The sequence below is a fragment of the Stegostoma tigrinum genome, chromosome X (assembly GCF_030684315.1).
Source record: "Stegostoma tigrinum isolate sSteTig4 chromosome X, sSteTig4.hap1, whole genome shotgun sequence".
Lineage (NCBI taxonomy): Eukaryota > Metazoa > Chordata > Chondrichthyes > Orectolobiformes > Stegostomatidae > Stegostoma > Stegostoma tigrinum.
The window spans coordinates 8,845,514-8,872,924 of record NC_081404.1 but is presented as its reverse complement, the minus strand read 5'-3'; the positions used below and the strand labels follow the sequence as shown (position 1 = coordinate 8,872,924).

The 27,411-nt window shown below is 40.5% G+C and overlaps 1 protein-coding gene across 5 annotated transcripts in view; it reads left to right on the top strand.

The window, feature by feature from the left end:
- The window catches only part of LOC125448172 (uncharacterized), a 34,854-nt gene extending 8,374 nt beyond the window's left edge, over positions 1-26,480 (top strand). For 4 of the 5 annotated variants that reach the window (XM_048523254.1, XM_048523255.2, XM_048523252.2 and 1 more), the window contains 6 exons: positions 712-906; positions 5,436-7,353; positions 9,470-9,659; positions 10,242-10,417; positions 21,001-21,114; positions 26,199-26,480. In XM_048523254.1, coding sequence (XP_048379211.1) covers positions 712-906; positions 5,436-7,353; positions 9,470-9,659; positions 10,242-10,417; positions 21,001-21,114; positions 26,199-26,355 — 2,750 coding nt within the window. In that variant the 3' untranslated portion in view covers positions 26,356-26,480. The remainder of the gene's footprint in view (positions 1-711; positions 907-5,435; positions 7,354-9,469; positions 9,660-10,241; positions 10,418-21,000; positions 21,115-26,198) is intronic. The other variant, XR_007246664.2, reaches the window with a different exon arrangement.
- Positions 26,481-27,411: the final 931 nt, after the last annotated feature.

The window sequence follows — 27,411 nt, the reverse complement described above, 5'->3', positions numbered from 1 at the left end:
AGGTCAGCCATGATCTTATTGAATGGGAGAGCAGGATTGAAGGCCCAAGTGGCCTACTTTTATTCCGTGTTCATATGTTCATAATTGCGAAATGTCTTCCCTAACCTCAGGACATCCTAAAATACTTCACAGCTAAAGGAGTACTTTTGAATTGTAGTCACTATTTTCACAAAGCTGTTAGAAGAGGCAATTTACCCAGCAAACTTCCAAAGACACAAATTAAGTAAATAATCAGAACATCTTTTTTGAAAATGTTGGTTTAAGGGATAAATATTAACAAGCGAAAGGGATTGCAGTTTGTGAGCCCAAGATAAAGGCTGCACAATACAGCAATCTCATGTAATAAAACTGATTTTGACTTAGTTATTCTATATCCCTGGTCATGATCTGAAATCATGTGAGCCAGCCCCTCAGATTGATGTGTTTGTTGGGATGGTGTAGTGGGAATTTTACTCCATATTTAATCCCATGCTAAATCCGCCTTGGAGTGTTTGATGAGACAGTGCAGCTGGAGTGTTAGTCTGTATTTAACCCTGTTGTGCCTAACTTGAAAATGTTCAATTCTGACAATGTTCGATGCTCAAAATGGAAAGTATTTCACAGATTAGCACTAACTTCTTAATCTTGATGAACACAGAACATGTGCACATGAGAGTAAGCTGTTTCAATATAATTTACAAACATGATTCTATTTATACATGTATTGTGCAGATCAAACATTAATTGATGATGAAGACATCGAGGAGGACAGAGAAGTAGAAAAAAGGTCGGCTGAATGGATTGAGGAAGTTAATGTGAAAGTGCAATCAAGCCTGGCTTCTTCACAAGAGTGTATAGAAAATCTCCATAAAATATCGAAGAATCTGTTTAGCCTCCAACATGAGCGTATAAAGCCAAAGTCAGCAGGTACATTCAGGAAAGTATTAGATTTGCCATGTGTCCTAATGTCCAAATTTAAAGAAGACAAATCTGTTATCTGGGCGTGCCATCTTCCTATGTTTTATGAGCTGCTACTCACAAAGGTTGTTGCTACCATCCTGTTTAAGTGTATGGAACTGCAGGGCCTGCTTGGTTGAGTCTGGTTATGTAAAACAACTTCCTGGTCTAACTAGAAGAGTCTCTTGTAGTTAACAAGATACAGTTTATAATTATACAGTTTTGAGGAAGGGTCATTTGACCTGAAACACTTATTCTGATTTCTTTCTTCAGATGCTGACAGACCTGCTGAGATGTTGCAGCAATTTCAGTTATAGTAATATGTTGGCAACTAGACAAAGGTTCCATTAATATAAAAAATTAGTACCAGGAATTCGAAGAGGACCAGATATTGGGCCACACTACTTCAAGATCCTGAACTGTTTTGCCTACATATCCATATGACATAATTATAGCAAGTGGCACTTATGGCACTACTCAGTATGGACCTTTGCACCCATATCCACATTTCGCTGCCTTCAAAGTTTTTTTTCTGTTTTAAGATGATATATTTGTGAATGTAATTACATTTACTGTAACCCCATCGCCCCAAATTTCTGACTTTACAAATTAGTGATCTGGAAGTTTTGCTGTTCTCCTGGAATTGCTTCTTATTGGACTTCAAAGTCTGGTGTTCTACCCAGCAAACTACCATTGCCTTTGATTCTCTTTCTTGACAGTCTGAAGATCCCCTCAATCTAGAGTGACTTTAATCTCTTGGATTTCCTTTCCAGAGGACTAAATCCCTGCTGAACAAGCAATTCCTTCTTTTCAGTATCTTGGGTTGTTGAAATTGGCAATTTCCTCCTTGCAGTATGTTGAATCATTCAACGTTGCTTCTTGGTGGTAACTTCCATGGAGTTGTATCCACCACAGTTTCAATCTGTATCTGCAGATTTTTATTCTCAATCTACCTGTAGGTTTGTGCTGAAGCATTGATTTGGTTTGGATTATCTCTTTCCCCTCATTATTGGTGAAAAAAACATGTTCACTTCCTCAGTTCTGCTATTTGAGGATTGCTTCTAGCTTGGCATGATCTCTTTCACAAATACTGAGGATATTTTCTAAGAAGGTTAGGAAGCCAAATACTGTGCTTGAACGTGTCTCTTCTGAGTCATCTCACCACCTAACACTGGTTTTGAATCTATCATAGTTATTTGTTCACCAAGCTTTGTTGCACTCTGAGTTATATCAGTTAGAGTTAGTCAATTGGCTCAAATAGGGTATGCTGTTCATTGACATCTCATTGCTTGTTCTTCAAAACAAATCTTGCTGGCTCTTGCAGTCTGAGTTTGGTATATCATGCTTTCCCATCTTATCGACAGTACAAAACAAATTTCTTTAGACAATTTAACTAATCTGAGTGGATCCTTTTTGTTTGAGTTCTGCCACGAGTCCAGGGAGCCCCATTAAATCTTCAATCTGCTGTCCTCTGACCAGCTGTTCACAGACTGACTATTCCTTCAACTTTATATAACTTAACTACTAATGCCATTTGAAAAAGATTAAAGTTAGACATGCCTTCCAACTTGAGTGAAAATTCTTGATTATGAAGTACTGATAGATTTTCTACTGCTTGACATTCCCGATATCAGAGAGCTCTTTGCAGGTTACGTTTAATCCTAAGTGCTATGCTTTCTGGGGCATGTAGTTGCATTGTTGTCAGATGGTGCTTTCCTAACCGTGGCTCACTATCTGATAATGTAGTGACACTTATCCTTGTGTCTAACTTGTAATTTGTGACTATTGACAAATATCACCTTAGCAAAATGTAAGGTCTAAATCATCTATTTCTCTTCAGAACACTTTAGGTTTTTTTTCTGTTGTGGATGATACAACCCCATTAACCTCTTTGTGTGGGTAGCTGTTTTATTTCTTGCTTTTATGATCCTGTGTTCTGAACCTACTTCTGTACATTTTCTGAAAAATTAACCTATTGTATGACAGATAAAGCATTCACTTTTAATAAAGTTGCTGGAAAAGCTCAGCAGGTCTGGCAGCATCTGTCGGGGAGAAAACAGAGATAATGTTTCGGGTCCAGTGACCCTTCCTCGCATCAGTTCTGAGGAAGGGTCACCAGACAGGAAACGTTAACTCTGTTTTCTCCTTCACAGATGCTGCCAGACCTGCTGAGCTTTTCCAACAACTTTGTTTTTGTTCCTGATTTACAGCATCCGCAGTCCTTTCGGTTTTTATTCACTTTTAATACCTGGGCACTGTCTCTGCCTATGAGATTTTTTTTGCTCTACAATGCTGAAAAGGACTTTTAATGCCTGGTACCTGTCCTCCCCATTGTACTAGTTTCTCACATGTGTCATTTGTGACTTTGTTCCTTAAAAATTGAATGGACTCTGATCTCCCGGGCCAAGGTAGATGTTAGGATTGATCTGTGTTGTTCTCGGGCTTCAGTTCGTGCACCATCAGAATGGTTTTCTCTTGAGTCAGGTCTTCTTTAGACTGTCTGGAGCCAATGCAGACCAGACCATGTAAGCACAACAGACTTACTTCCCTAAAAGACATTAGGTGGCAGCCATTAAGCTAGCTTTTAATTCTAGATTTTATTGAATTGAAATATCACCGTTTACCATGGTGGGATTTGAATCTGTGTCTCTAGAACTTCACCCAGGGCCCCTATGTCGCCCTCTGTACCTCAAAACCGTAGGACATGGATGGAACTTTAAGAACTGATTGCCTAGAGTTTGAAGTCAATGCAGGAGACTGTTACAGATGTGTACATGAACCAAAGTAAATCTAAACGCCCTGGGGAGAGTCTTCTGTAGAGTAGCTTCATTTAATTGAAGACCATTTATCTCAAGGTCATGCTACTGAAGAATATTTAGAGCAGCCTGACACTAATTAGCAACAAATGACAGTTAGGACTTTACAAGATGAAAAATGTTAAGAGCAGTTTTGGGAACCATGACATGCACAATCTTCATAATTAAGCCAGTTTTCTCTCCGCTCAACTTCAAGATTATTTTGCTGAAAACTTTGAAGAAACTAATCTCAGGCACATGACTGATGTCATGGTAATTTTGCATCATACCGGACACAGTAAAGGATCCATTTCAGATGGATTGTCTACATATTGTCACACTTTGCTGGTAACTGAGAGACCAATCCTCAAGGGGCAGGCTCTGCCACTGCCAACTTCATCAGTGCTGAAAATGAAATAATAGTAATATGATCATTGCTTGTGACTATTAGACCTCCTTTCTCTTGGTCCTCGTTCAATAATTTTGTTGATAAGGGTGGGAACACTTAATGTGAAAGGATTGCCATGGGCTACATTTTTATGCAACAACTGTTTTTAGATTGTCACTTAATTTTGTTTAAGAGGTATTGAAAATGGCGATAATTTATAATGGCCATTTATAACTTGGACAAACAGATTATCAACCTACAGATCTTTACAACACATCAACAGCATGGTAAAAGTGGGAGAGATACCTGGTCAGCCATGGAATGGAAAGTAAGTTAGAGTCTCTACTAACACTGTCTCAAAGTCTCTACTCCACCATCAGCAGCCCATAATATGCATACAGAGGTGCATGTTGCCACAGTAACTCTGTCTTGCTGAATGATATGTACACACCACAAACATGACACAAATTATGACTAGACTCATTGTTAAGTATTATTATGGATATATATTCTGACGTATCATATCGATTTCATTTTTATGGAGGTGAGTTGGCTACTGTTCTGTTTTGAGGCAAGTCTTTAATGTGATAGTCCATAATGCAGACATACTACATTCAAAATGCTTCCTTTGAATCTGGGTGTGGTTGGATTTCTGCTGATTGTCCTCCACCATAACCTGTACAGCAAGCCTCAACAACTTGACATAAAAGTAGAAAATGCTGGAAACAGCAGGTCAGAGAGCAGTGACCCTTCCTCAGAACTGGACCTGAAACGTTAACTCTGATTTCTCTCCACAGATGCTGCCAGACCTGCTGAGCTTTTCCAGCAATTTTTGTTTTTGTTTCTGATTTCCAGCATCCACGGTTGTTTTGGTTTTTAAGCTTACATTAGTTTCAGCCATAAAACAGGAACCATAAATGCCCTTACTTTAACCTGACCATACAACGTCTTCACTGCAGAACATGTTTAACAATTAATCATAATTAAACATATATAATTTAATACTTAACTTCCTTGGTCAAGTCCTATTAAAAAATAACTCAATCCTACATGATATCAGCCTAGATTAGATGCTCAAGTCCTGAATGGAGCTTGAATCCATGATCAGTCAGCTGAGGTGAGAGTGCTATCATTGAGCCAAGTTGTCATTTAGAAAGTTGTATTGTACAATGTTAAAATCAAAATGCAAGTACTATCCGATTTTGATTGAAAGAAAGAGAAAGACTTTGTATTGATATAACAACACTTTCAAAATGTTTTGGAACATAATATATGATAGTGTACAGTAATTGGTGTTATATTGTGATTGTTTTCAGGACCTGATGGTAAAGGTACTATTTTGAAATGGTGGAGGGAGAAAAAGATGGATCCCAAAACACTCATGCATCTCCTGGATATGCAACCAATGAGTACAGCGAAAATGGTCGAACCAAACGTTGCAAAACAGTTGGATGCCGCAGTAGGAGAGATTGATATGATACTAACAGACATCGCAAAATCTCCTCCTTGCAAGAAAGCCCAGACAATTGCTTTCAGATACATCAGGAAATTTATAGAGAATCTTCACAAAGCATTTCACATTCGGTCACAGGAATATTTTGAGGTGGAAAATGAATTGAGAAAGTCAGATTCATTTGGCTCCCAGGGTGCTGAAGATAATCTAGTGAATGAGCTAAAACTTCTCCGAGAGCACAGTAGTGCACTTAAAACACGTGCTGAATCAGCAGAACATCATTACAGGGAAGCATGTAGCACCAACTACAATCTGGAAAACACCATTAAAGTTTTGAGGTCCAAAGTTGCACAACTCCAAAACATTAAGAAAACAGTCTCTCATGAGCAAATCACATCTGAAAATTTGTTTCCATCTGATGATGTGCAAATAAAAACAAAGCAGACACCCAAAACAAATAAAAGAACTACGCTTGTGAAAAAGTCAAAGGACAAAATCATTCCCATAGAAAGTCTCAGGGGGAAATATCTCTTTAGTAAGGAGCACAAAAATATTCTTGTTGAGGGGCATGATAGACTTGACGAACAAAGGACAAAATCCACAACAGGGAAAAGTTCATTTGCAGAACCTCAGGAACCACAGACTCTCCTAGAAGTATCCAAGGAAGGAAACATTCCCAAAGAAAAATCTGAAGGGAAAGCTGTTCCCACAGAAATGTCCGATGGAAGTATCGTTCCCACAACTCAGCCCAAACCGGAGACAGTTCTTACTGAAGCCGTTCAGTGCAAGATGCATAAATCTGATCCGATTGCAGAAAAGAAACGGAGGGCATCTGCTCGGAAGGAAGAAGCTTTGAAGACCAAGGCTAAGAAAATGGCTGTGGACTTGCTGACAGATTTTCAAACTGCTGTTTTGTATTCACTGAATCACGGATTGAGCAGTGGCAAAGAACTTTCTCCAGGTGACGTCTGTAAGGTCCAAGCTCTTCTCAAGTCTGCTGAATTAAAAAATCTATATGGAGTGATTGAGAAAGCACTCAAAGAAATGTTTGCCAAGCCAGTGCAGAACACCAAGCAAGAGCATAGTGAACAACCTATTCATGTATTAGTGCCAACAAAGGAAAGCCAAGTGGACAAATTAAAGGAGAAACAACCTGAATTTACGACTTTAGCTGAACTTCTAGAAGAAATTTCCAGATTCAGTATCATTCAAGAGATTGCACTTGATGAATTAAGTGCCCAAATTCAATATTTCATTGAAGAGGCCAAAGAAGACAAAAATATGACCCAGGAAGAAGCCCACTTCTGTGAAAAAACCCTGGAGGCCTTAGACACAGTTTTGACACTTGAGAAAATGTCCTCTCGTGCTGGAATGGACCAGTTAATTCAGATTCGAGAAGCAACCAAGAATTTATACTCTATCGATAATGTCCTTGGGCTTAAAGGAAACGAAACTAAATTACAGGCAGAATCTTTTAAGAAGGAAGGAGTTCTTCTGCCCAATATGGGATCAGAGACATTAGAAAGAACAGTACAACCCAGGGGAAAGGTCTTCCAGGCTGCTGATACCAACAAAATCGTAGATGGATCATATATTGTAAATGTGACATACCTAAGAACGAATTATAAAACATTGGACCAAGCAGTGTATAATGGTATCATTTCCAGACAACTCCATGCCATAGCAACTCATCTTATTCACCAAACATTAACTACAGTTCAGCTTCGACTGGCTTACTTATTCAGAAAGTACATCACCTTCCGTCATATCCAAACACTCAGGTGGATGCATATCTGTCATTAAAAGATGCAGTTGATACCAATCTGACCAAACTAATATAATTTTCACTAAAAGTTGTTGTTGGGTTAAATGGGCACAAATTTATAATAAGTATCAATGTTTAAAATTGGTTAGAAGTTTCCAGTTTTCCATGGGAGTGTCAGCTTGACTTAATGAGGCGCCTCTGAGTCAGAAGGCTGTGACTTTGAGCCCCACTGCAGGATTTGATCATATAAATCAGTTCCAAACTCTGAGTGCAATACTGAAGGAATTTGCCCTGTGAGAAGTGCCATCTTCCAAATGATTTGGTAAAACAAGAATGCTACGGATTTCATGGCATTCTTTGAAGTAAAGAATTGTATATTCCTGGCCAACATTCCACCCTCAACTAACAACACAAAAAAAATCATTCACCATGACTTTGCTGTTTGTGGGTCTTTTCTATTTGCTACAGGTAAAATGGCTGCTGTGTGTAGCCACATAACAGCAATTTCTGAAATCTGTGGTGTTCAATTCCTTTGGATGTTTCCGAGACCTGCTAGATGTGTAATTTCTTTAGTATTGTTGAAAAAAGACATATTTTGTCAAAGCTTTTCATCTTATGCTTATCAGGGCAAGTCACACAAAATAGCAAAGTAATGGGGAAATGACATTCTTACTGGGGTGGAGAGTGCTGATTGGTTGGCATGTAGACTCCTATTGGAGGAGGCATTTATATTGAGACTACACCAGTTAATGATGACTGACAGTTAATTGTAAGATTTGTTTAAATTTTATGTTCTGTACTACCAAATTACTATTTGTAATTTATTTCTTAGGAGTATTCCATACCTTTTCCCACAATTATTCACCCTCTCCTGGAAAAAAGTGACTTACTCTCAGATGTGTCTGCAACAATCTTCAGATCTTCATCTATTTCTGCTCTTCACGTGATAGTTCTTATAGATCTGACAGTAGTAAATGGATTACTGCAGACACTAAATTGACATTATTTGGAAAATCTACTCTTGACTGTCAACAGTCTATTAGCTATGAATGACAGCCAAACTAAATTCTGTTTTTACCCACATATATCTGTCATTGGTATCAGGAGTAAGGTCCCAGGCTGTTTCTTTCCCCTCTCCTGAGAACCAAGATGCTGATCCCACTTATTGCAGCCCTAATATTGCCCTACCTAATATCATCTCAGTGAGCATAGATTAAGTATTAAATATGGGACTTTACCAGTTTGCATGGCACAGAACCATATTGTATTTGCCCACTGAACCATTAGATTACTGGTAATAGATTCAAGCAAGAAGCTTAATTGCTGTAGCAAATAAAGATTGGTAAGCTTGGTATTAATTTGCATTGCTAGCTCTAGATAATAGGCTCATGGTGCACTTGATAATTTAGTGATCTTGGTTGTCTACAGCACCTGTACCATATTTTTGCTGAAAATAAATACAAGCCCACCCAATCTCTTGGTGAATCCTAGGCAGGATAATAAAATAAAAAGTAGAAAAAAGAGCCAAAGTTGGCTATTATTAAAATGTATTTGAAAGAGATGAACCTCTATGGGCTTATTCTTCCACATTTCTGATATCCATGTGTTCTATTATAATGTGCCATATAGTATTGCATGGCTTAAACTGGAAACTCCCTTGCTTCATTCCAAATATGTGCAGAGTCGGCTGATTTCAGCCAGGATAGGTTCTGGCATGCTATCCTGGACCTTCACACCCTGAGGCTAGAAAAGTCAAAAGGTTAACAAAGGTTCTTGTCTGCATTGCTGAAAAGTGCACGAGGTTACAGTTGCTTTCAGTTCTGGTGCTCTCCATGGTTGTGCTGGAAATGCCTGAGACTAAAGCCTGAGTTGGTGTCTTTGGGAGATGAGTGAAGAGAGTGCCTGGAAAAGAATTTGGGATATAATTTTGGTAGCATATCCCTGTGGATTTCATTGCCTAGTGTATGCTAGGTCTCGGTCACTTTGTTAGGAGGAAGAATTAACTCGATAAATCACTGTCTTTCAGCTCAATTGTGTTGCTTTGAACAGCCCACAGAGAATAGAGGCAAAGGAACATCTAAAGTGCTGGACCAGATTCAGTCATTCATCTTTGTCTTTCTTTCTCCTTTAAGAAATTATTTGAACAACAGGATGTCTGATGTCAACAGCAAGGATGAAGAGGTTGACGAGGATCTGTACAGATTTGCAAACAGGCTTGAAGTACGTGTAAAATCCAGCATGCAGCACTGGGATGCCAGACAGCAACTAGTTAATCAGAGTCGCCAAAAGCACTTGAATCGAATGACCGACCTGTTCAATCAGGTGTGTTCTGATTTTATTGCAGTCTGTTTTGTTTAATTCTTGAGTTTTGTTTTACGTTTCTAACCCAGAAGTAATCCTTGTTGGTTTTATGGGGTGGGGGCGTGACTTTTGCTCAATCACATCATCCCAAGCTACAAAGCCCCCACTGTTGCCTGGTACCCTCCCAGGTTCAAGCACTTGTGGAAACTGTCACAAGGAAGTGAAGAATTCAGAAATGATTTCCTCCCTCTGATATTCCCTTGTGCTTCAATGCCGCAAAAGGGTTGAATTTGGGAAACTCTGGAAGTTCTATTGGTTGTATCAACTATTATGATCTAATTGAATGTGAGAACATGGTCAAAGGGTTGAATGGCCTATGCTTGTTCTTATTTGTAGATTGTAAGGGAGATCATTTCAGATATAGTTGGGATGAATTGTTACCTATCTCTCTTCTGGCTCCACTTGTTCATTAAAATGCCTACTTCGGTGAGGTACCAGAGGGGGAGATGGAAACCATAGAACATAATCCAGCAATAGTCGCTATCTTGAGGAAAGAAGGTTGAAAAAAAAAGTTTATTACTATTATTCATGTTCTTTTTGAAGCTTAAACACCGCACTGGTCTACACTTGTTCAGTCCATTTCTGGCCAAACCACCAAATCCAAGGACTAGGAAGCAGTTCGGGTCACGTCTTCAGCCAACGTTTTTGATAGCATCCAATAAACCATGTTATCTTCATGGTCAGGGCAACTGTGCATCTTCAGCTTTTCTTAGAATGAGGTATGAGTTCAGTGTTATGGTTCTGAGATTTTCAACTGAATTATGCTAAATAGGCCTCACCTTTCTTATGGTAAAAAGCATCTGAATAGTTAGGACACTTGAAGGAAGTTCTCTATTATTGGCGATTCATGGTTGTAAGTCAAATTTCAGATTCTGCTACTCATGCTTTCAGTGAAAGTGGGACAAGAACAAAGTGACCTAGGATTGACATTGGTCATCGTTAAGTGGACCCATGGCCTGTTCATGGTAATTCCTGGCAGGCTTGTTCTGGATGTTTTCACATTTCCTCCTTGAATCAGTTTCAGCAGAGCACCACTTTACAGAAATGCTACATACTGCCCTTAAGCCAAACTAAGAGAACATTACAAATGATAGAGAATACAGAGGATAACAGAGAAGGCAGTTGTTGAAAAATATGGCTGAGTATGTTGTCTTGATGTTACAGAAGCACACTGTACCAAAACCTACTGCATCACCTAACCAAAGAGTATTAAACAACAGTCTAGTTCCAGCATTGTAAATGGGTCCAATTACTGATGCAGTGTCAAAGAGCAAGGATGAAACAGATCATTAAGCTGGGTGTACAGTCAAATATTTCCGTAATGGAAGTTGAGATTCATTGCTTAAGAGCTATTACTGGCTTATTCCTGTCTTGCTCCCTTCCTTTTGGTAGTGGACCTTCAGAAAACAAAATCGGGGTGAAAAGCATCTTGGGGTAAATTCTGGTGAAATTTGATTGTTAATTGAACATGACCTGAGGAGGATTGGAAATGCAATTTCCATACTCTTTCTATTCCACAACTTTCAGGACTTAACAACTGTGTAAGGTTTATGGGGGAAAGAGTATGATAGAATTCAGGCAGGACTTGAGCTGAACCACAAAGTATATTGAATCCCAGAAAGGGGTAAAGAAGACAAAGTGTTATTATGAAAGTGCTTGCTTTGGAATTACAGGGATCTTCTATAGGGTTATATTATTTAGGATGTAATGAACAGGAGACCCTAAATTTGAATCTTAGTAGTGCCTTGCTCTGTTCTTCCAAAATGTGGCTTTCAGTTAAAGTTAGGAGGTCTTCTATTGTAGTGGTAGTGTCCTGACCTGTAAGCTATGATGCTTGGGTTCAAGAGGAGGAGTCATAACATGTCTGAACAAGTTGATTAAAATAATTGTAATGCAGCCTGCTCCGTGCAGATTTCATTGAGAAGGCAGACTTTGTTACACCTACAAAGAATAGGAATAAATGGGTCATTTTCTGAATGACAACCAATGACTAGTGGTGTACTGCAACAGTAAGTGCTTGAACCCTATATATTCACAATATATGTTAATGATTTAGATGCAGGAATGAAATATAATATCAGATTTGTAGATGACACAAAGCTGGGTGGGAGGGTGAACTTTGAGGAGGATGCAGAGATGCTTCACTTTCGACAAGTTGAGTGAGTGGGAAAATGCTTGGCAGATGAAGTATAATGTGTATACATGTGAGGTTTGGTAACAAAACCAGGAGAGCAGATTATTATCTAAACGGTGATAGTTTGAGAATGCAGGGGGTGGGGGGATGCAATGGGATCCGGGTGTTCTCACACACCACTCACTGCAGCAGGTGGGTCAAGTGGTTTGTTGGTCTTCTAAGCAAGAGAATTCTAGTATAGGAGCAGGGTTGTCTTGCTGCAATTGTACAAGGATTCTGTGAGACCACACCTGGAGTAATTTGGACAGTTTGGTCTCCTTTTCTGAGGAAGGATGTTCTGGCCATGGAAGGAATGCAACAAAGGTTTACCAGCCTGATTCCTGGGATGGCAGGACTGACATATGAAGGGAGATTGGGTTGATCAGGATTATATTCTCTGGTGTTTAGCAGAATGAGATGGGATCTCATAAATTCAAACAACTAGACAGGATAAAAGCAGGAAGAATATTCCCGATGACCGTGGTCACTGTCTAAGGATACAGGGTCGGCCAATTAGGACTTGGATGAGGAGAACTTTTTTCACTCAGAGTAGTGAGTCTGTGGAATTCTCTACCACAGAAAGTAGTTGATGGCAAAACATTAAGTATTTTCAAGAAGGCATTGCATATCATTCTTAGGGCTAAAGGAATCAGAGTATGAGGAAAAAGTGGAAACAGGATGCTGAGAGATAGTAGGAACTGCAGATGCTGGAGAAACTGAGATAACAAGGTATAGAGCTGGATGAACACAGCAGGCCAAACAGCATCAGAGGAGCAGGATCTAGGCCCAAAACATCAGCCTTCCTGCTCCTCTGATTCTGCTTGGCCTGCTGTGTTCATCCAGCTCTACACCTTGTTACCTTAGAATACTCAGGTGCTTGTTTTTGACTGGCACATACCCAGTGGGCCGAAAGGCCTTTTTCAGTGCTGTAGATCTCCATGTGGATAGGGCAAGAAAGTAGAGTCGATGTAGCGGATTAGCATGATCTTATTGAAAGGCAGAATAGATTCGAGGAGCCAACTGGCGTACATGGACTCCTGTTTCTTATATGGACACATTGAATAATTATACATAATACTTTGGACAGAATGGATTTTCCAAATTCGTATTTTGCCTCCAATGTGCTTGGTTTTGTCATACACCTGTACTTACGACGATATAGCATTAAAAACATTGAGTAATTTTACTGGCTGACATGGGATATTTTATGTAAATCAGAAATTACTGGGTGTTTAATTTGTCATAAGGGTAGCTTTTTTTAAAATAAGAGACACATGGTTTGTCAGTCCAAACTGATGACATCCAGTTTTTTTAAGCATGAAATGATCCACATTAAAAACTTTATTTTCTGGCCTGCACAGGGGCTGGATGGTACCAGTTAATCAAAAATGCTAGTTAACTGAGAGTTATGTTTCCTGATGCAGTATTGCATACTTGTAGCATGAACTTTCAAAGAATAAAATATGAAAGAAGGTGTAGGTCCACTGGGTGTAAAGAACAATATTCTTTAGAACATAGAACAATACAGCGCAGAACAGGCCCTTCGGCCCTCGATGTTGCACCGACCTGTGAACTAATCTAAGCCCCTTCCCCTACACTATCCCATCATTATCCATATGCTTATCCAAGGACTGCTTAAATGCCCCTAATGTGGCTGAGTTAACTACATTGGCAGGCAGGACATTCCACGCCCTTACCACTCTCTGAGTAAAGAACCTGCTTCTGACGTCTGTCTTAAATCTATCACCCCTCAATTTGTAGCTGTGCCCCCTTGTACAAGCTGAAGTCACCATCCTCGGAAAAAGACTCTCACTGTCCACCCTATCCAATCCTCTGATCATCTTATATGTCTCTATTAAATCCCCTCTTAGCCTCCTTCTCTCCAATGAGAACAGACCCAATGCCCTCAACCATTCTTCATAGAGCCTGCGCTCCAGACCAGGCAACATCCTGGTAAATCTCTTCTGCACTTTTTCCAATCCTTCCACATCCTTCCTGTAATGGGGCAACCAGAGCTGCATGCAGTATTCCAAATGAGGCCGCACTAGCGTTTTGTACAGTTGCAGCGTGACATCACGGCTCCGGAACTCAATCCCTCTACCAATAAAACCTAACACACCGTAAGCCTTTTTAACAGCACTATCAACCTGGGTGGCAACTTTCAGGGATCTATGTACATGGACACCAAGATCCCTCTGCACATCCAATTTTACTTCTAATCTTCAACGGTGTATTAAATCACAAATTAATGTGTAAGGTAATAAGACATAGGAGCAGAAATAGGCCATTCGGCCCTTCGGGTTCACTCTGCCGTTCAATGAGATCATGTCTGATCTGATAATCCTCAACTTTGCTTTCCTGCCTTATCCCCACAACCCCTAATTCCTTTCATGATTTGAAATCTGTCTAGCTCAGCCTTGAATATGCTTAACTACACAACCTCACCAGCCTTCTGCAGCAAAGAATTCCAAAGATTCACTCCCCATAGAGATAAGAAAATTCCTCTTCATCTCTTCCTTCCCTGGACTGCTTCCAATGCCAGTATACCATTCCTCATGTAGGGACAAAAACTGTTCACAGTATTGCAGTTGTGATCTGACCAGTGCCTTGTATGGTTTTAGCAAGACTTCCCAACTTTTTTACTCCAAATCTTTTGAAATAAAGGCCAAAATTCCATTTGCCTTCCCTATTACCCACTGAACTTGGATGCCAGTGTTTTTCTGATACATCCACTCAAATCCTTCTGTGCTGCTGCTTCCTGCAGTCTTTCCCTATTTAAATAATATTCAGCTCTATTGTTCCTGCCAAAGTGCATACCCTCAATTTTTCCATATTATATCCCATCTGCTAAGTTTTTATTCAATCACTTAACCTTCTTATATTCCTCTGTAGACTCCCTGTGTCATCCTCACCACTTACCTTCCCACCTATTTTTGTGTCAACTGCAAACTTAATGATAGTATATTCACTTACACCATCCAAGTCATTAATATATATTGTAAATAATTGTGGTCCCAGCACTGATCCCTTTGGCACTCCGCTAGTTTCAGGCTGCCATTTGTGAAAATGCCTCCTTTATCCCAACTCCAGTCGCTTTTTCTGTGCTACTTTTTCGTGTGCCTTTTAGCAGTCTAAATATATTGCACCTACTGGCTTCCCTGCTTGTTACTCCTCAAAGAACTGTAATAAGGTTTTCAGACATAATTTCCTCTTCAGGAAACCATGCTGATGCTGCTTGATTGTATTACGCATTTCTAAATGCTCTGCTATTACATTCTTTATAATAGACACTAACATTTACCCAATGACTGATGTTAAGCTAACTGACCTAAAGTTGTCTGATTTTTTTTTGTCTTCCTCCATTTTTAAATAAGGGTGTAACACTGGAAATTTTCCAGTCGTCTGTGACTCTTCCAGAATCTAAGGATTCACTATCCTTTGCTACAAAGATAATGAATGCACTAATTTCTTTAATATCCTAGGATGCAACCCATTATGTCCAAGATACTCATTGACCTTTAGCTCCATTAGTTTCCATTTAGGTACATAAATAGGAAGGGTATAGAGGGATATGGGCAAATGGGACTAGGTTAATTTGGGAAACTTGGTCAGCATGGACAAGTTGGACCAAAGGGTCTGTTTCCATGCTATATGACTCTATGACTCTCCATTTTTCTCTGGTAATAGTTATTTGCTTCATCCTCCCACACCCTCCACTTAACCCCTGATTATTTAGTATTTTTGGGATACTACAAAATATTTGCTCAACTCCTCTGCTTTTGCCTGGCTCTGCAGTATTATTGTTCTAATATAGCACACAAGTCCTGTTCCAGTGGTGTCTCATGAGATATATGAACAAGATGATTAGAAAATATCTCCAGGTACTCAAAAAAAAACAATTTTTCAGGTTCTCTTTCAACCGTCCCCAAAGATGTAGAAGGCATAGCAGATTGGTCCTGCATGTTTCGTTGAATAAATACCAAATTGCCTTCTGCCTTTTTGCATAAAAGTAGCGTGCAGAATGTGAAATGGCACAAGCTTTTACACAGAATCAAGTCTGTTTTTCAGCAAATTTAATCACCAACTTAAAAGCTGAAGTCACATTAACCTGTTTTCTCCTCTTCACTGAAAACTTTTATTAGCCTCCTTTGGCTTTTGGCGATTCACAACACTCAGCATAATTATTGTATTGTTAAGAGTACATGTCACTTCAGCGTCCAATATTTTGTCCTATCTCACTTCCGTGAAGTTTGCCGTTGGATGTGTAGAAGGAGTATCATTCACCATTTCCATAATTTCCAATAATGTATTTATTCTAGGTCTTGCATTAAATCCTTCAAAATCCTCTTCATCAGAAGATCCTTCTGAATGTATAACACTGAGTAACAATTTTTCTCAAGTTTTCCTTGGTGTTGCACATTTCACTAATTTCCAAGAACAGCCACATTTAATTGCTTCAATGCTACATACAGATTTAAAGCTCTGTATCGTGCCTTTGTGATTGATAAGCTTTCTCTTGAAATGTCTTGTATAATAACATTTCATGTTCTGATGACACTCTGATAGGTTAAATCAATAAATTAACTTTGGGAGACAGGAAATTGGTAAAAATGTTGCCTTTCACTAATTCAGATTCATGAGGGTGAGCTGTACAATTGCTTCCCTCTCTTCAAGGTGTCTATTTTTTTAAAAAAGTTTCTTTCACTGTCGGTGCAAAAGCATGCTAAAATCATTCTTGAAAAAGGTCTTTTCCATTCATGTGTTGCGCTGCACATTGTAAATTACAGGTAACTGTAACACCTTTAAATGACCTAGGACATTTAATTTTCCAACCATCAAAGGTCTCTCTTTAAGTGAGCCTGCAGCATTTGTACACAGCTGTAAGGTAATCCTGTCTTTATCTGTTTAAAACCAGTAGAACCAGATTCACTTCCACCAGCCAGAGTAGATTCTGGCAAACATACCAAAGTAAACCAGTTTCGTCTGTATTGTAAATTTTACGAATGGCAATGTTAAGTTCTGAAATTAATTTGTTAAAAAAACAAAGTATTTCTCTGATAATAAAATGTGAGGCTGGATGAACACAGCAGGCCAAGCAGCATCTCAGGAGCACAAAAGCTGACGTTTCGGGCCTAGACCCTTCATCAGAGAGGGGGATGGGGGGAGGGAACTGGAATAAATAGGGAGAGAGGGGGAGGCGGACCGAAGATGGAGAGTAAAGAAGATAGGTGGAGAGGGTGTAGGTGGGGAGGTAGGGAGGGGATAGGTCAGTCCAGGGAAGACGGACAGGTCAAGGAGGTGGGATGAGGTTGGTAGGTAGCTGGGGGTGCGGCTTGGGGTGGGAGGAAGGGATGGGTGAGAGGAAGAACCGGTTAGGGAGGCAGAGACAGGTTGGACTGGTTTTGGGATGCAGTGGGTGGGGGGGAAGAGCTGGGCTGGTTGTGTGGTGCAGTGGGGGGAGGGGATGAACTGGGCTGGTTTAGGGATGCAGTGGGGGAAGGGGAGATTTTGAAACTGGTGAAGTCCACATTGATACCATATGGCTGCAGGGTTCCCAGGCGGAATATGAGTTGCTGTTCCTGCAACCTTCGGGTGGCATCATTGTGATGCCACCCGAAGGTTGCAGGAACAGCAACTCATATTCCGCCTGGGAACCCTGCAGCCATATGGTATCAATGTGGACTTCACCAGTTTCAAAATCTCCCCTTCCCCCACTGCATCCCTAAACCAGCCCAGTTCATCCCCTCCCCCCACTGCACCACACAACCAGCCCAGCTCTTCCCCCCCACCCACTGCATCCCAAAACCAGTCCAACCTGTCTCTGCCTCCCTAACCGGTTCTTCCTCTCACCCATCCCTTCCTCCCACCCCAAGCCGCACCCCCAGCTACCTACCAACCTCATCCCACCTCCTTGACCTGTCCGTCTTCCCTGGACTGACCTATCCCCTCCCTACCTCCCCACCTACACCCTCTCCACCTATCTTCTTTACTCTCCATCTTCGGTCCGCCTCCCCCTCTCTCCCTATTTATTCCAGCTCCCTCTCCCCATCCCCCTCTCTGATGAAGGGTCTAGGCCCGAAACGTCAGCTTTTGTGCTCCTGAGATGCTGCTTGGCCTGCTGTGTTCATCCAGCCTCACATTTTATTATCTTGGAATCTCCAGCATCTGCAGTTCCCATTATCTCTGAAAGTATTTCTCTGCAGCATTTGATCAGCCAATTTTCATTCACCAATTTTTATTCACCTTCCAATTCTGTAATAAACTTTAAAACATGAAATCCATAATTAGAAAATACACGTGGTTTAGTCTATTTAATTTTTTTATTAATTTTTTTGCTGTTTCAATGAGCATTGGGCAAGAGAAAAAGGGGTGGGGCCTCTGAACATTTCAATTAAATCATATAAAGTGCTGTCTAGATGTTCTAACCTTGGCTCATGAAGACAGGTGACATTTTTTATTTGATTCAGAACTAGCAAAACACTTCAGCGATTATTCTTCTTGGCTCTGATATCATATATCATGGCTGAACCAAAAGCACACTCTTTAAAGGAGTTGGTTAGCTCATTTGGTCTGATGGTTGGTTTACAATGTAGAGTGACACCAGTGGCAATGGCTGAGATCATTGTGAAGGGCCCACGTTCTTGACCTAATCTGAGATGTAGTGACCCTCAATGTAAACTCACCACCAGTTGTCCCTCTCTGACAGAGCTGAACTATAGTGAGATAACACGGTGTGAAGCTGGATGAACACAGCAGGCCAAGCAGCATCAGAGGAGCAGGAAAGCTTGACGTTTCGGGCCTAGACCCTTCTTCAGAAGTGGGGGAGGGGAAGGGGATTCTGAAATAAATAGGGAGACAGGGGGAGGTGGATAGAAGATGGATAAAGGAGAAGATAGGTGGAGAGGAGACAGACAGGTCAAAGAGGCGGGGTTAGAGCCAGTAAGAGGCTCTAACCCCGCATCTTTGACCTGTCTGTCTCCTCTCCACCTATCTTCTCCTTTATCCATCTTCGATCCACCTCCCCCCTCTCTCCCTATTTATTTCAGAACCCCCTTCCCCTCCTCCATTTCTGAAGAAGGGTCCCAGCCCGAAATGTCAGGTTTACTGCTCCTCTGATGCTGCTTGGCCTGCTGTGTTCATCCAGCTTCACACCGTGTTATCTCAGATTCTCCAGCATCGGCAGCTCCTACTATCGCTGAACTGTAGTGATTTTACCTTTATATTCTTTAATCAAAACTTCCTGATTCTTGCCCTTTTCAATATATCTACAGATGAAAATTTTCTACCTAGTGTCAATACTTTTGCACTTCTCACTTTGGCTTTTCTGTGGTTAATGGATGTTGTAATGGCAAGATGGTGTTTAAATTCATGCATTGGAAAAATTAAAAATGATAATGGTGGTGATGAATATGGACCACCACCACCTCTCACAAAAGCTTGTCTAGCCATATCAAGGAGACCTCGGAGGTAGTCTGGTCCTGGATAAGCTGAATGGCTTCTACTTGCTAAAATGGAGTAGGGAAATGCAGAAGTTCTGGTTAGCAAAGAATTGTGGTTGGTGGAGTGCCAGACAACATGAAGTTCACACTGTGCAGCTGCACATATCGGCAATGCTGTGCCCAGGCTACAGTTGTGTGAGAGCACTGCTGTTGTGTGCAGCAGGTACAAGCTGAGATTCCAACAAGAATTCTGCAATAAAGCTCATTTTCAAGAGGCGCTGGGAAATCTTCAGAAGAAGCTGCCTTAAAGTCAATTAACAGTAACAATCGGTCAGTGAAGACTTCTGTAGCAATTTGCGTCAAGTGTACACGCATAATTTATTTTATAGAATATTACGAAAATAGATTTTGGACTATTTACTATTCACAGGATATTAATAACACAGATTCTTAAACATGGTGAAACTAAAATGCATTAATGCTGGAAGAGAGGCCCAGGCATCGAAAACAATAGTCTCACTAGTCCTGCTTAAGTGTCTAGTTTCGAAAGGAGAAACACATCCTTGTCTCACAGCACAATGGTTACTTGCATAGACCAGAACACAGGACACAGTTTCAGGAAAAATAAAACAAACAAAAAATCACATCAGCGCATCTAGATTCAGTATTACTCTGAACTACATTAACGATCTCTCTGTATTAAAAGGTAGAGTTGCCACAGTCCTACTCTCTTATTAGAGAGAGACAACTGGTGGTGGTTTAACCTAAAGGTTTCTCTGTGCCATAGTCAAGGGGCAAGTTTGAGAAGCACTTCATGGTAACTTCAGCTGTTGTGGAAATTGATCCCACACTGTTGGCATCACTCTGTATTACAAATCAGCTGTCCAGCCAACTCAGCAAACCAACAACTTCTCTATTATTCAGCACGAGAAACATGGAAAACCCATTACTTCTTTTTATGTGCAGTTTGGGGTGCACAGAGGCAGATTTGTAGGAAGGCAGAGAATTCAGTGGGTTGTAGATCAGAGACTATAGAGGTCGGGAGGGAAGATGCAAGGATTTGAACATTTGTATTTGAGATGTTGCTGGACTGGAATCTAATAATTCAGCAAGGACAGGGGTGTTGGAGAAGTGGATGGAGCAAATTAGGATATGGGGAGCAGAGCTGAAGTTTCTGGAGGCAATCAGGAGAATATTGGAACAGTTGATTCTGAAAGTAGTGAAGATATCAATGAGAGTTTCAGAAGCAGATGAGCTGAGGCAAAGGTAGAGATGGGCAGCGTGACGTGAAGTGCAAGTATGTGGTCTTAGTCAGGATAAAAGGTTGAAAGCTTAGTTTAGGGTTAAATACTGCATTGAGGGTGTGGTCCACAAAGCCACAAAATATCTGTCAATTCCCAGAACTTCACTTTACAACTTAGAACAGTGGCTGTCCGCAGTTGGACAGTCTGACTTGTTCACTCCAAATCTGGATCACCATCACACATTTTGACCAATAAGCTAACCTGTGTGAGTTTGCCAGGCTGTATCTCCAGTGATCTCTCTGTGCAGATTGGCTGAAGAGGCTCTGTATTGAAAGAAACCAGTGAAGCAGCAGCTCCTAATCGGTTGATACTTAAGCTAACTCCTGTTATTTTTTAAGTTCTTACAATTGCTGTTTGATTAAATGTCAGATATTGCAATCCACTAGGAACTCCCAAATGTTATCCACAAATATTGTTGATGGGAGTTTTCCAATTGCCAAGAAGAACCCTGCTATCCCAGCTTCATTTCCAGAGACTCCAAAGTTAATGACAGTGGACAGGTACGAGTACCATTTTGTTGCTTATTTTCTTGTTCATTCTTTCTTGGATCCTCTTCTCTATCTCATTGTTTAAAGAAACTAAGAGAGATAATGAACTCCTAGACTTATTCAGACAGCAATTTGCCATGCTAGAGTTTTGATATTCCAGAGTTTTACTTTTCCATTATCCTGCTCCAATAACTATATCAAGTAAAGTTTTGGTAAAGGTCTGTAGCTCGGATAGTGGATGAGGTTGTTGACTTGCTCGCCGAGCTGGCTTGTTTTTGTTCAGACATTTCGTCACCATGCTAGGTGACATCATCAGTGAAGCCTCCGATGAAGCGATGTTGTTCTCCTCCACTTGGATTGATACTGTCCCATCCGTTATGGTGAGTAGTGCCATTTCCGGTTTTGATCTGTATGGGTTTGTATATGGGGTCCAATTCTATTGGTTTGTTGATTGAGGTATTGGTGGAGAACCATGCCTCTAGGAATTCCCGTGTGTGTCTATATTTGGCTTGGGCTATTATGATTACTTTGTCCCAGTTAAATTGATGGCCTTCGTTGTCTGAATGTACCGATATTAAGGAGAGTTCATCGTGCCATTTTGCTGCTAGTTGGTGTTCTTTATTCTGATGGTTAGTTTCCTTCCTGTCTGTCCAATGTAATGTTTGTGGCAGTCATTGCATGGTATTTTGTAAACTACATTGGCTTTGCATCTTGTGGGAATGGGGTCTTTAATTCTTGTAAGTGTTCATCGTAGAGTGGCTGTGGGCTTGTGAGCCACCATGATTCCTAATGGTCCATAACTATATAGAGTTTTGAGCATGGCAGTAGTCTGAAGGAATATAGATTAAGGAGGCTAAGGCCATGTGTATGGCAATGGCCAGAAGGATATACATGGCAATAAGTGTTCTTTGCTTAGGTTAGTGCTTCCAAAACGATAAGCAAAATTTTCCAGATCACAGGAGAAAAGGAAAGAGTTAGGAGGGATTGAAAATGAGGTTGGTTGGAATGGGACCATTACCTGATTTTCCTTTTCTGCCCTTTGCAATTTTCTTTGTTTTGTATTAATTTTCTCTCTTCCTCTCCAACAAACAATGATGCCAGCAGAATTGTTTTGATTAAGGCCAAGTACGTGCAAGTGGAGTGCATTTATTGGATGGTTGTTTGAGCACATTAAGAGGGGTTGTAGTCATGCCTGAGTGGTTAAGGTGATGGATTAGAAATCTGTTGGGGTTCTCCATGAAGATACAAGTCCTGTTGATTATGTTTCTGTGTATTACTGTTTTGCCTTCTTGTGGTGCAGTGATAGTGTCCTTACCTCTGAACCAGGTAGCTTAGGTACAAGTCTCACCTGCTCCAGAGGTGTGTGATAGCATCTCTGAACAGTTTGGTTGGAAAAATAGTTTTTTGAGCACACCTAGGCCCTTAGGGCTTTTCATATAAATTTATCAATTGGAGAAGACGGGTGTTTTATTGGATCATAGAATCCCTGCAGTGTGGAAGCGGGCCTTTCAGCCCATCAAGTCCATACCGACCCTCCATAGAACAACCCACCCCCTACCCCATCCCTGCATTTCCCATCCTATTCACTATGGGCAATTTAGCATGGCCAATCCACCTAACCTGCACATCTTTGGACTGTGGGAGGAAACCCGCACAGACACGGGAAGAACATGCAAACTCGACACAGCCGTCCAAGGGTGGAATCAAACCTGGGTTTGTAGCACTGTGAGGTAGCAATGCTAACCACTGAGCCACCGTACCACCCCCTCCCCCACCATGGAGAACCACTCGTGGTGGTTAATAAGTAAAAAAAAAATTCCACAAGTGTTTGGTGATGGAGGTAAAAATCCTTTGAGTACATAGAGGGTTGCATTGCCTATTGGATAAGGCGTCTGACTTTGGCATGGTTTCTTAGGGGCTCTTGCAGTTGTTATGGACCAGACCAAACCCCTCAATAAGTTAAGAAGATAATCTATACGCTAAGTGTTTCTTATTTTAAAGGCAAGTGTAAGGCGTTGTGTTCCAGATGCAATTTGATTGGTCAAACTACTCAACTTTAAACAAAACGCACTTTTTTTAACACCTATTAAAATACAAACAAAATAAAAATAAAAGGATTGGCTTCATTGTAACTCTATCGAAATGCCTAACAAAATAATGTATGTATTAATGACTCCTAATCAACTGTTCCAATATAGCAACATCTCATAAATACACGCTTGGCAAAAGCAAATTCTGTAAAATAGATGGCTCACATGCAACTGTAGCAGCAGGAAGAGAATCCCAGCTTTTAGCTGTAACAGACAGACAAATACGAGCTTCCATATCCAGCTTCAAGACCCCAGCATCTGCAGAAGCTGAAACTAAAAACCGTGGCTCTCTGGGAGCTTGACCCTACACATTCAGGCTGCTTCTATTGTTCCAACTTTAAAAAAGTACCCAAGGCCTCACAAGCTGTTTACTTTATTGTTTTTGAGCAGACTGCTTGGTACCTCTGTCTCAACATTTCTTCATATTAAAAGAAAGGACAAAATACACCTCTTAAAGCCATTGTATCGTTACATGGTACAATGGTAATGTCCCTACTTCTGAGCCAGAAAGTCTGGATTCAAATCCCACTTGCTCCAGAGAATATGTAATTACATTTCTGAACAGACTGATTAGAGAATATCTTGAGCACGTGTCAAGAGACACTTATTGACGCAAAAATAAAGTGGAGTCGGGAGATATATACCTGCAATGTTTCACTTGGTGAATACACCTTTTCAGAAGACTGGCTCTTGGTTCTTTCTTCACCAGCTGGCTATCAACAATATAGCTCCCACAACAATCTTCTAATGCCTCACACAAGTAACCTGGTGAATACAACCTAGAAATTGGTAAAGGTATAGGTTTAAAACAGTTGAGGAAAGCCTCATTTACAAGTATTTAGATAAGTGAATTATGTCTGCTGTGCTTTCGCAGATAGTGTTACTGTGGGAAGGCCCAGGAAGGGGACAAGTGGAGTGTTGGCATGGAGACAGGGCGACTGCAACAATTATAGAGCATGGGATTGGTTCTTGCTCTATGTGGCTCCACAGAAATGTTTAATCAAATAGTTTTGGGGCAGTAATTTTTAGGCTCTAATAACTGGTTAAGAATTCTGAGTGAACTTCAAAAATGGCAAGAGGCACCTGGACGTGTATGTCTCCCTGACTCCCCATTTCTGCCAGATATTTATCGGCCTTAACCTGCAGTGTGTGAACTATCAATTTATGGACTAGATAAAAATAATCCTGAAAGGAAGATAAAGTCGTTTAACTGTCTTGTCTGAAGTTATTTAAATCACTAGCCTTTTAAAACTAAAAATGGGCTGTGCCTGTCAATGAAATTTTTTAAAAACTGCATTGCTTTGATTTACAGGCCAAGAGGTGTAGAATCTGTACTAGTAGTTTTAATGGTTGTTTGTTAACATTTCCCATTTATTTTTGGCTGATTTCTAAAAGTTACAATTATATCAGCAAGGGGATTCTAAGTTGACAGGTTTTAGAGCTGTTTGTCATGTCAGGTATGGAGAAAAAATGTTGTAATTATGAGATTAAGCAACTGAATTTTTTTTTACAAAGCTTCGAATGGGCTTTTATGTAAGAAAGTACTTTTTAAGTATCAAATCAATGAATTGAGAGCTATATTAGATTTTTAGAAGTTTACTTCATCCTCAAATGGCTCCTCGGGGTACTTACTGGTTGAATTTGCATGGGGATATAAAGCATCGATGGTTCTGTAAAGAGCCATTGGAGGGCAGGTAGGGGAATTAGCTGATATGGGGATTATAAAGGGCTATAGATGTACGTGGAGGGGGAGCTATGGTAATTTAAGGAACCATGGGGTATTGAGGGGAGCATGAGTTGGCATGGAAGGTATAAGAGGCCATGGAGGCAGTTCAGAGAAGGTTCACAAGAATGATCTCTGGTGTGGAGGGATTGTCTTATGAGCAAATGTTAAACAGGTTGGGACTCTACTCACTGGAATTTAAAAGAATGAGAGGTGATCTCATTGAAACATGTAGATTTCTTAAGGGGTGTAACAGGATAAATGCTGAGAGGATGTTTCCCTCGTGGGAGAGTCTAAGACCAGAGGGACATAGTTTCAAAATAAAGGGGTGCCAGTTTAAGACTGAGATGAGGAGGAATTTCTCCTCTCAGCGGGTTCAGAGTCTTTGGAACCCCTTGCAAAAGAGAGCTGTGGGGGCAGAATCCTTGAGTATATTTAAGGCTGATATAGATAGGTAGTTGATCAGTCAGGAAATCAAGGATTATGGGGAAACTGAGAAAAATGGATATGAGGAATGACATCAGCCATGATCCTACTGAAAGGCAGAGCAATCTCGAGGAGCCAAATGGCCTACTCCTGTTCTTATTTCTTACAGACCTTTGGCTTTTGGTGTAAGCAAATGGATGGAGGATTTGAATGTATAAGAGGTGAAGCTCCGTTGAGGGCCTAACATAACTGGGACAAAGTCCCAGAGAAGCTTCTAGTACCTTCTAACAAGCCAGCCTTAGCACTTAGCTGATCACCTGCATTCTGCTACCAGGATCCGTGACCCTGACTTTATTGCAACAGGGATGAAAATTAATTTTTCCTGAAATTGGTAGCCATACCCTCTTCATAGTAAAAATCTGGGCCTAAAGCTCTTATTTATACATGGGAGGAGCTTATAGCCCACTTTAGCAGTTGCCAGGAATCCATAAAAAAAGCATGACTCAAGCAGGTCTTTCAGGTGCTGTTGGGATGCAGGAAGTTGGTATCAAAGTTGGCCTGTGTTGCATCCATTTCATGCTCATAAAACAGGCATACAAGGTCCCATAACCGTCTGAGCTTTCATAATTGGCAGTGGAGAAGGAAGGGTTGTTAATCTCAAAACCTCTTTGACTTTCTGAGTGTAATTTTTGTTCAGTATCATACATAATGGTGTAATTACCAACTGAGCCACCTGATTTTCTTTATTTTGTAACTGGAACATCTTCAATGCCCTTAAAGATTTATAAGTACTCAATTATTTTTTATCAGAAGTTTTGTATAAATGTGTTTAATAAATATTTTACTTTCATTACCAGAAAGAATTCTTTCAGAGAAATGTTGGCAAAGACACAGATAAGTATTGTTGGAGAGAGCTTGCAGACACCAATGAAGAGCCTTTCCATACCATCTGAATCATATGTTTTCAGACAAAAATGTGACCTTAACCCTTGCTGCATCTACAAACAAGTTTAATATCTTTCAGCAGAGGTAAAGAGTTTGTTGCAATAACAGTTGTTGTGCCTCGTAAATGTTGTGCTCTGCATTCCATTTTTGTTTTGTAACTGTTTTTTGCTTCAATAAAATATAAACAACGCTTACAGACTTTGACCCTTTACTCCAGCAGTTTCAATTGACCTGGAAGCAGGGACAGTTTTCAGTTTCATCTTTGTGATGACTAGTGGGTACAAATATCTGTTGAACCAAAGCCTGAACATGACATGATCCTTATTATTGGGCCTGTTTTGCAACCTTTCAAGATTTGCAAATGTTACTCTAGTATTTTTTTGTTTCTAATTTTTCTGCTTATCACGGATAAGGATGTTATTCCTGGGAGATCGTAGCCTTTTGTCACCCGCTGCAATCACTATGCATTTTCAGCTATTTTACACAGCTCCAATAATGTGCAGCAGTCTCAGCCTCATGCTGTCATCCTGCTCCAAGACCCATACTGAGTGGTACTATAAATATAATCCTGTTAATGCTGAATCATGAGTAGTTGGGCTTGGGCTCCTGGCCTGCAAGGAAGTGGGTTGAAACATTAGTAGGCAAGTAGTATTAATAGTAATAGTCTACAGCCACTACTACTTCCAGTGGTTTCATGTGGTAATATTTGGGTTAATGAAGTTAGTAAAGTAAATATGCCCTAAACCTCTCTCCATTTCTAAACCCTCACCTTTGGTGGTCGACATTGCCCTTAATCAATTGGAAAACACGAGTGATTTACTGGTGGTAGCTATTAGATATAAGAGCACTTCGAGATATAAAAAAGCACACAGGGAGTGTTTTGTTGCACCGTGCTACTATGGGCCAGAAGGCCTGTATTCAAGTCTTAACTGCTCCAGAGGTTGTGTCACATGTCTGGACAGGTTGATTAACAAATGAATTCTATAAACTTACCTCTGGATCAAAAGTCCTGGGTTCAAGTGCCACCTCCTTTCAGAGGTGTGTGATAACATCTATGAACAGGCTGATTGGAAAATATATAGAGCTGCAGTTAGTATGAGGGCTCTTGTAGTGCAGTGGTAGTGT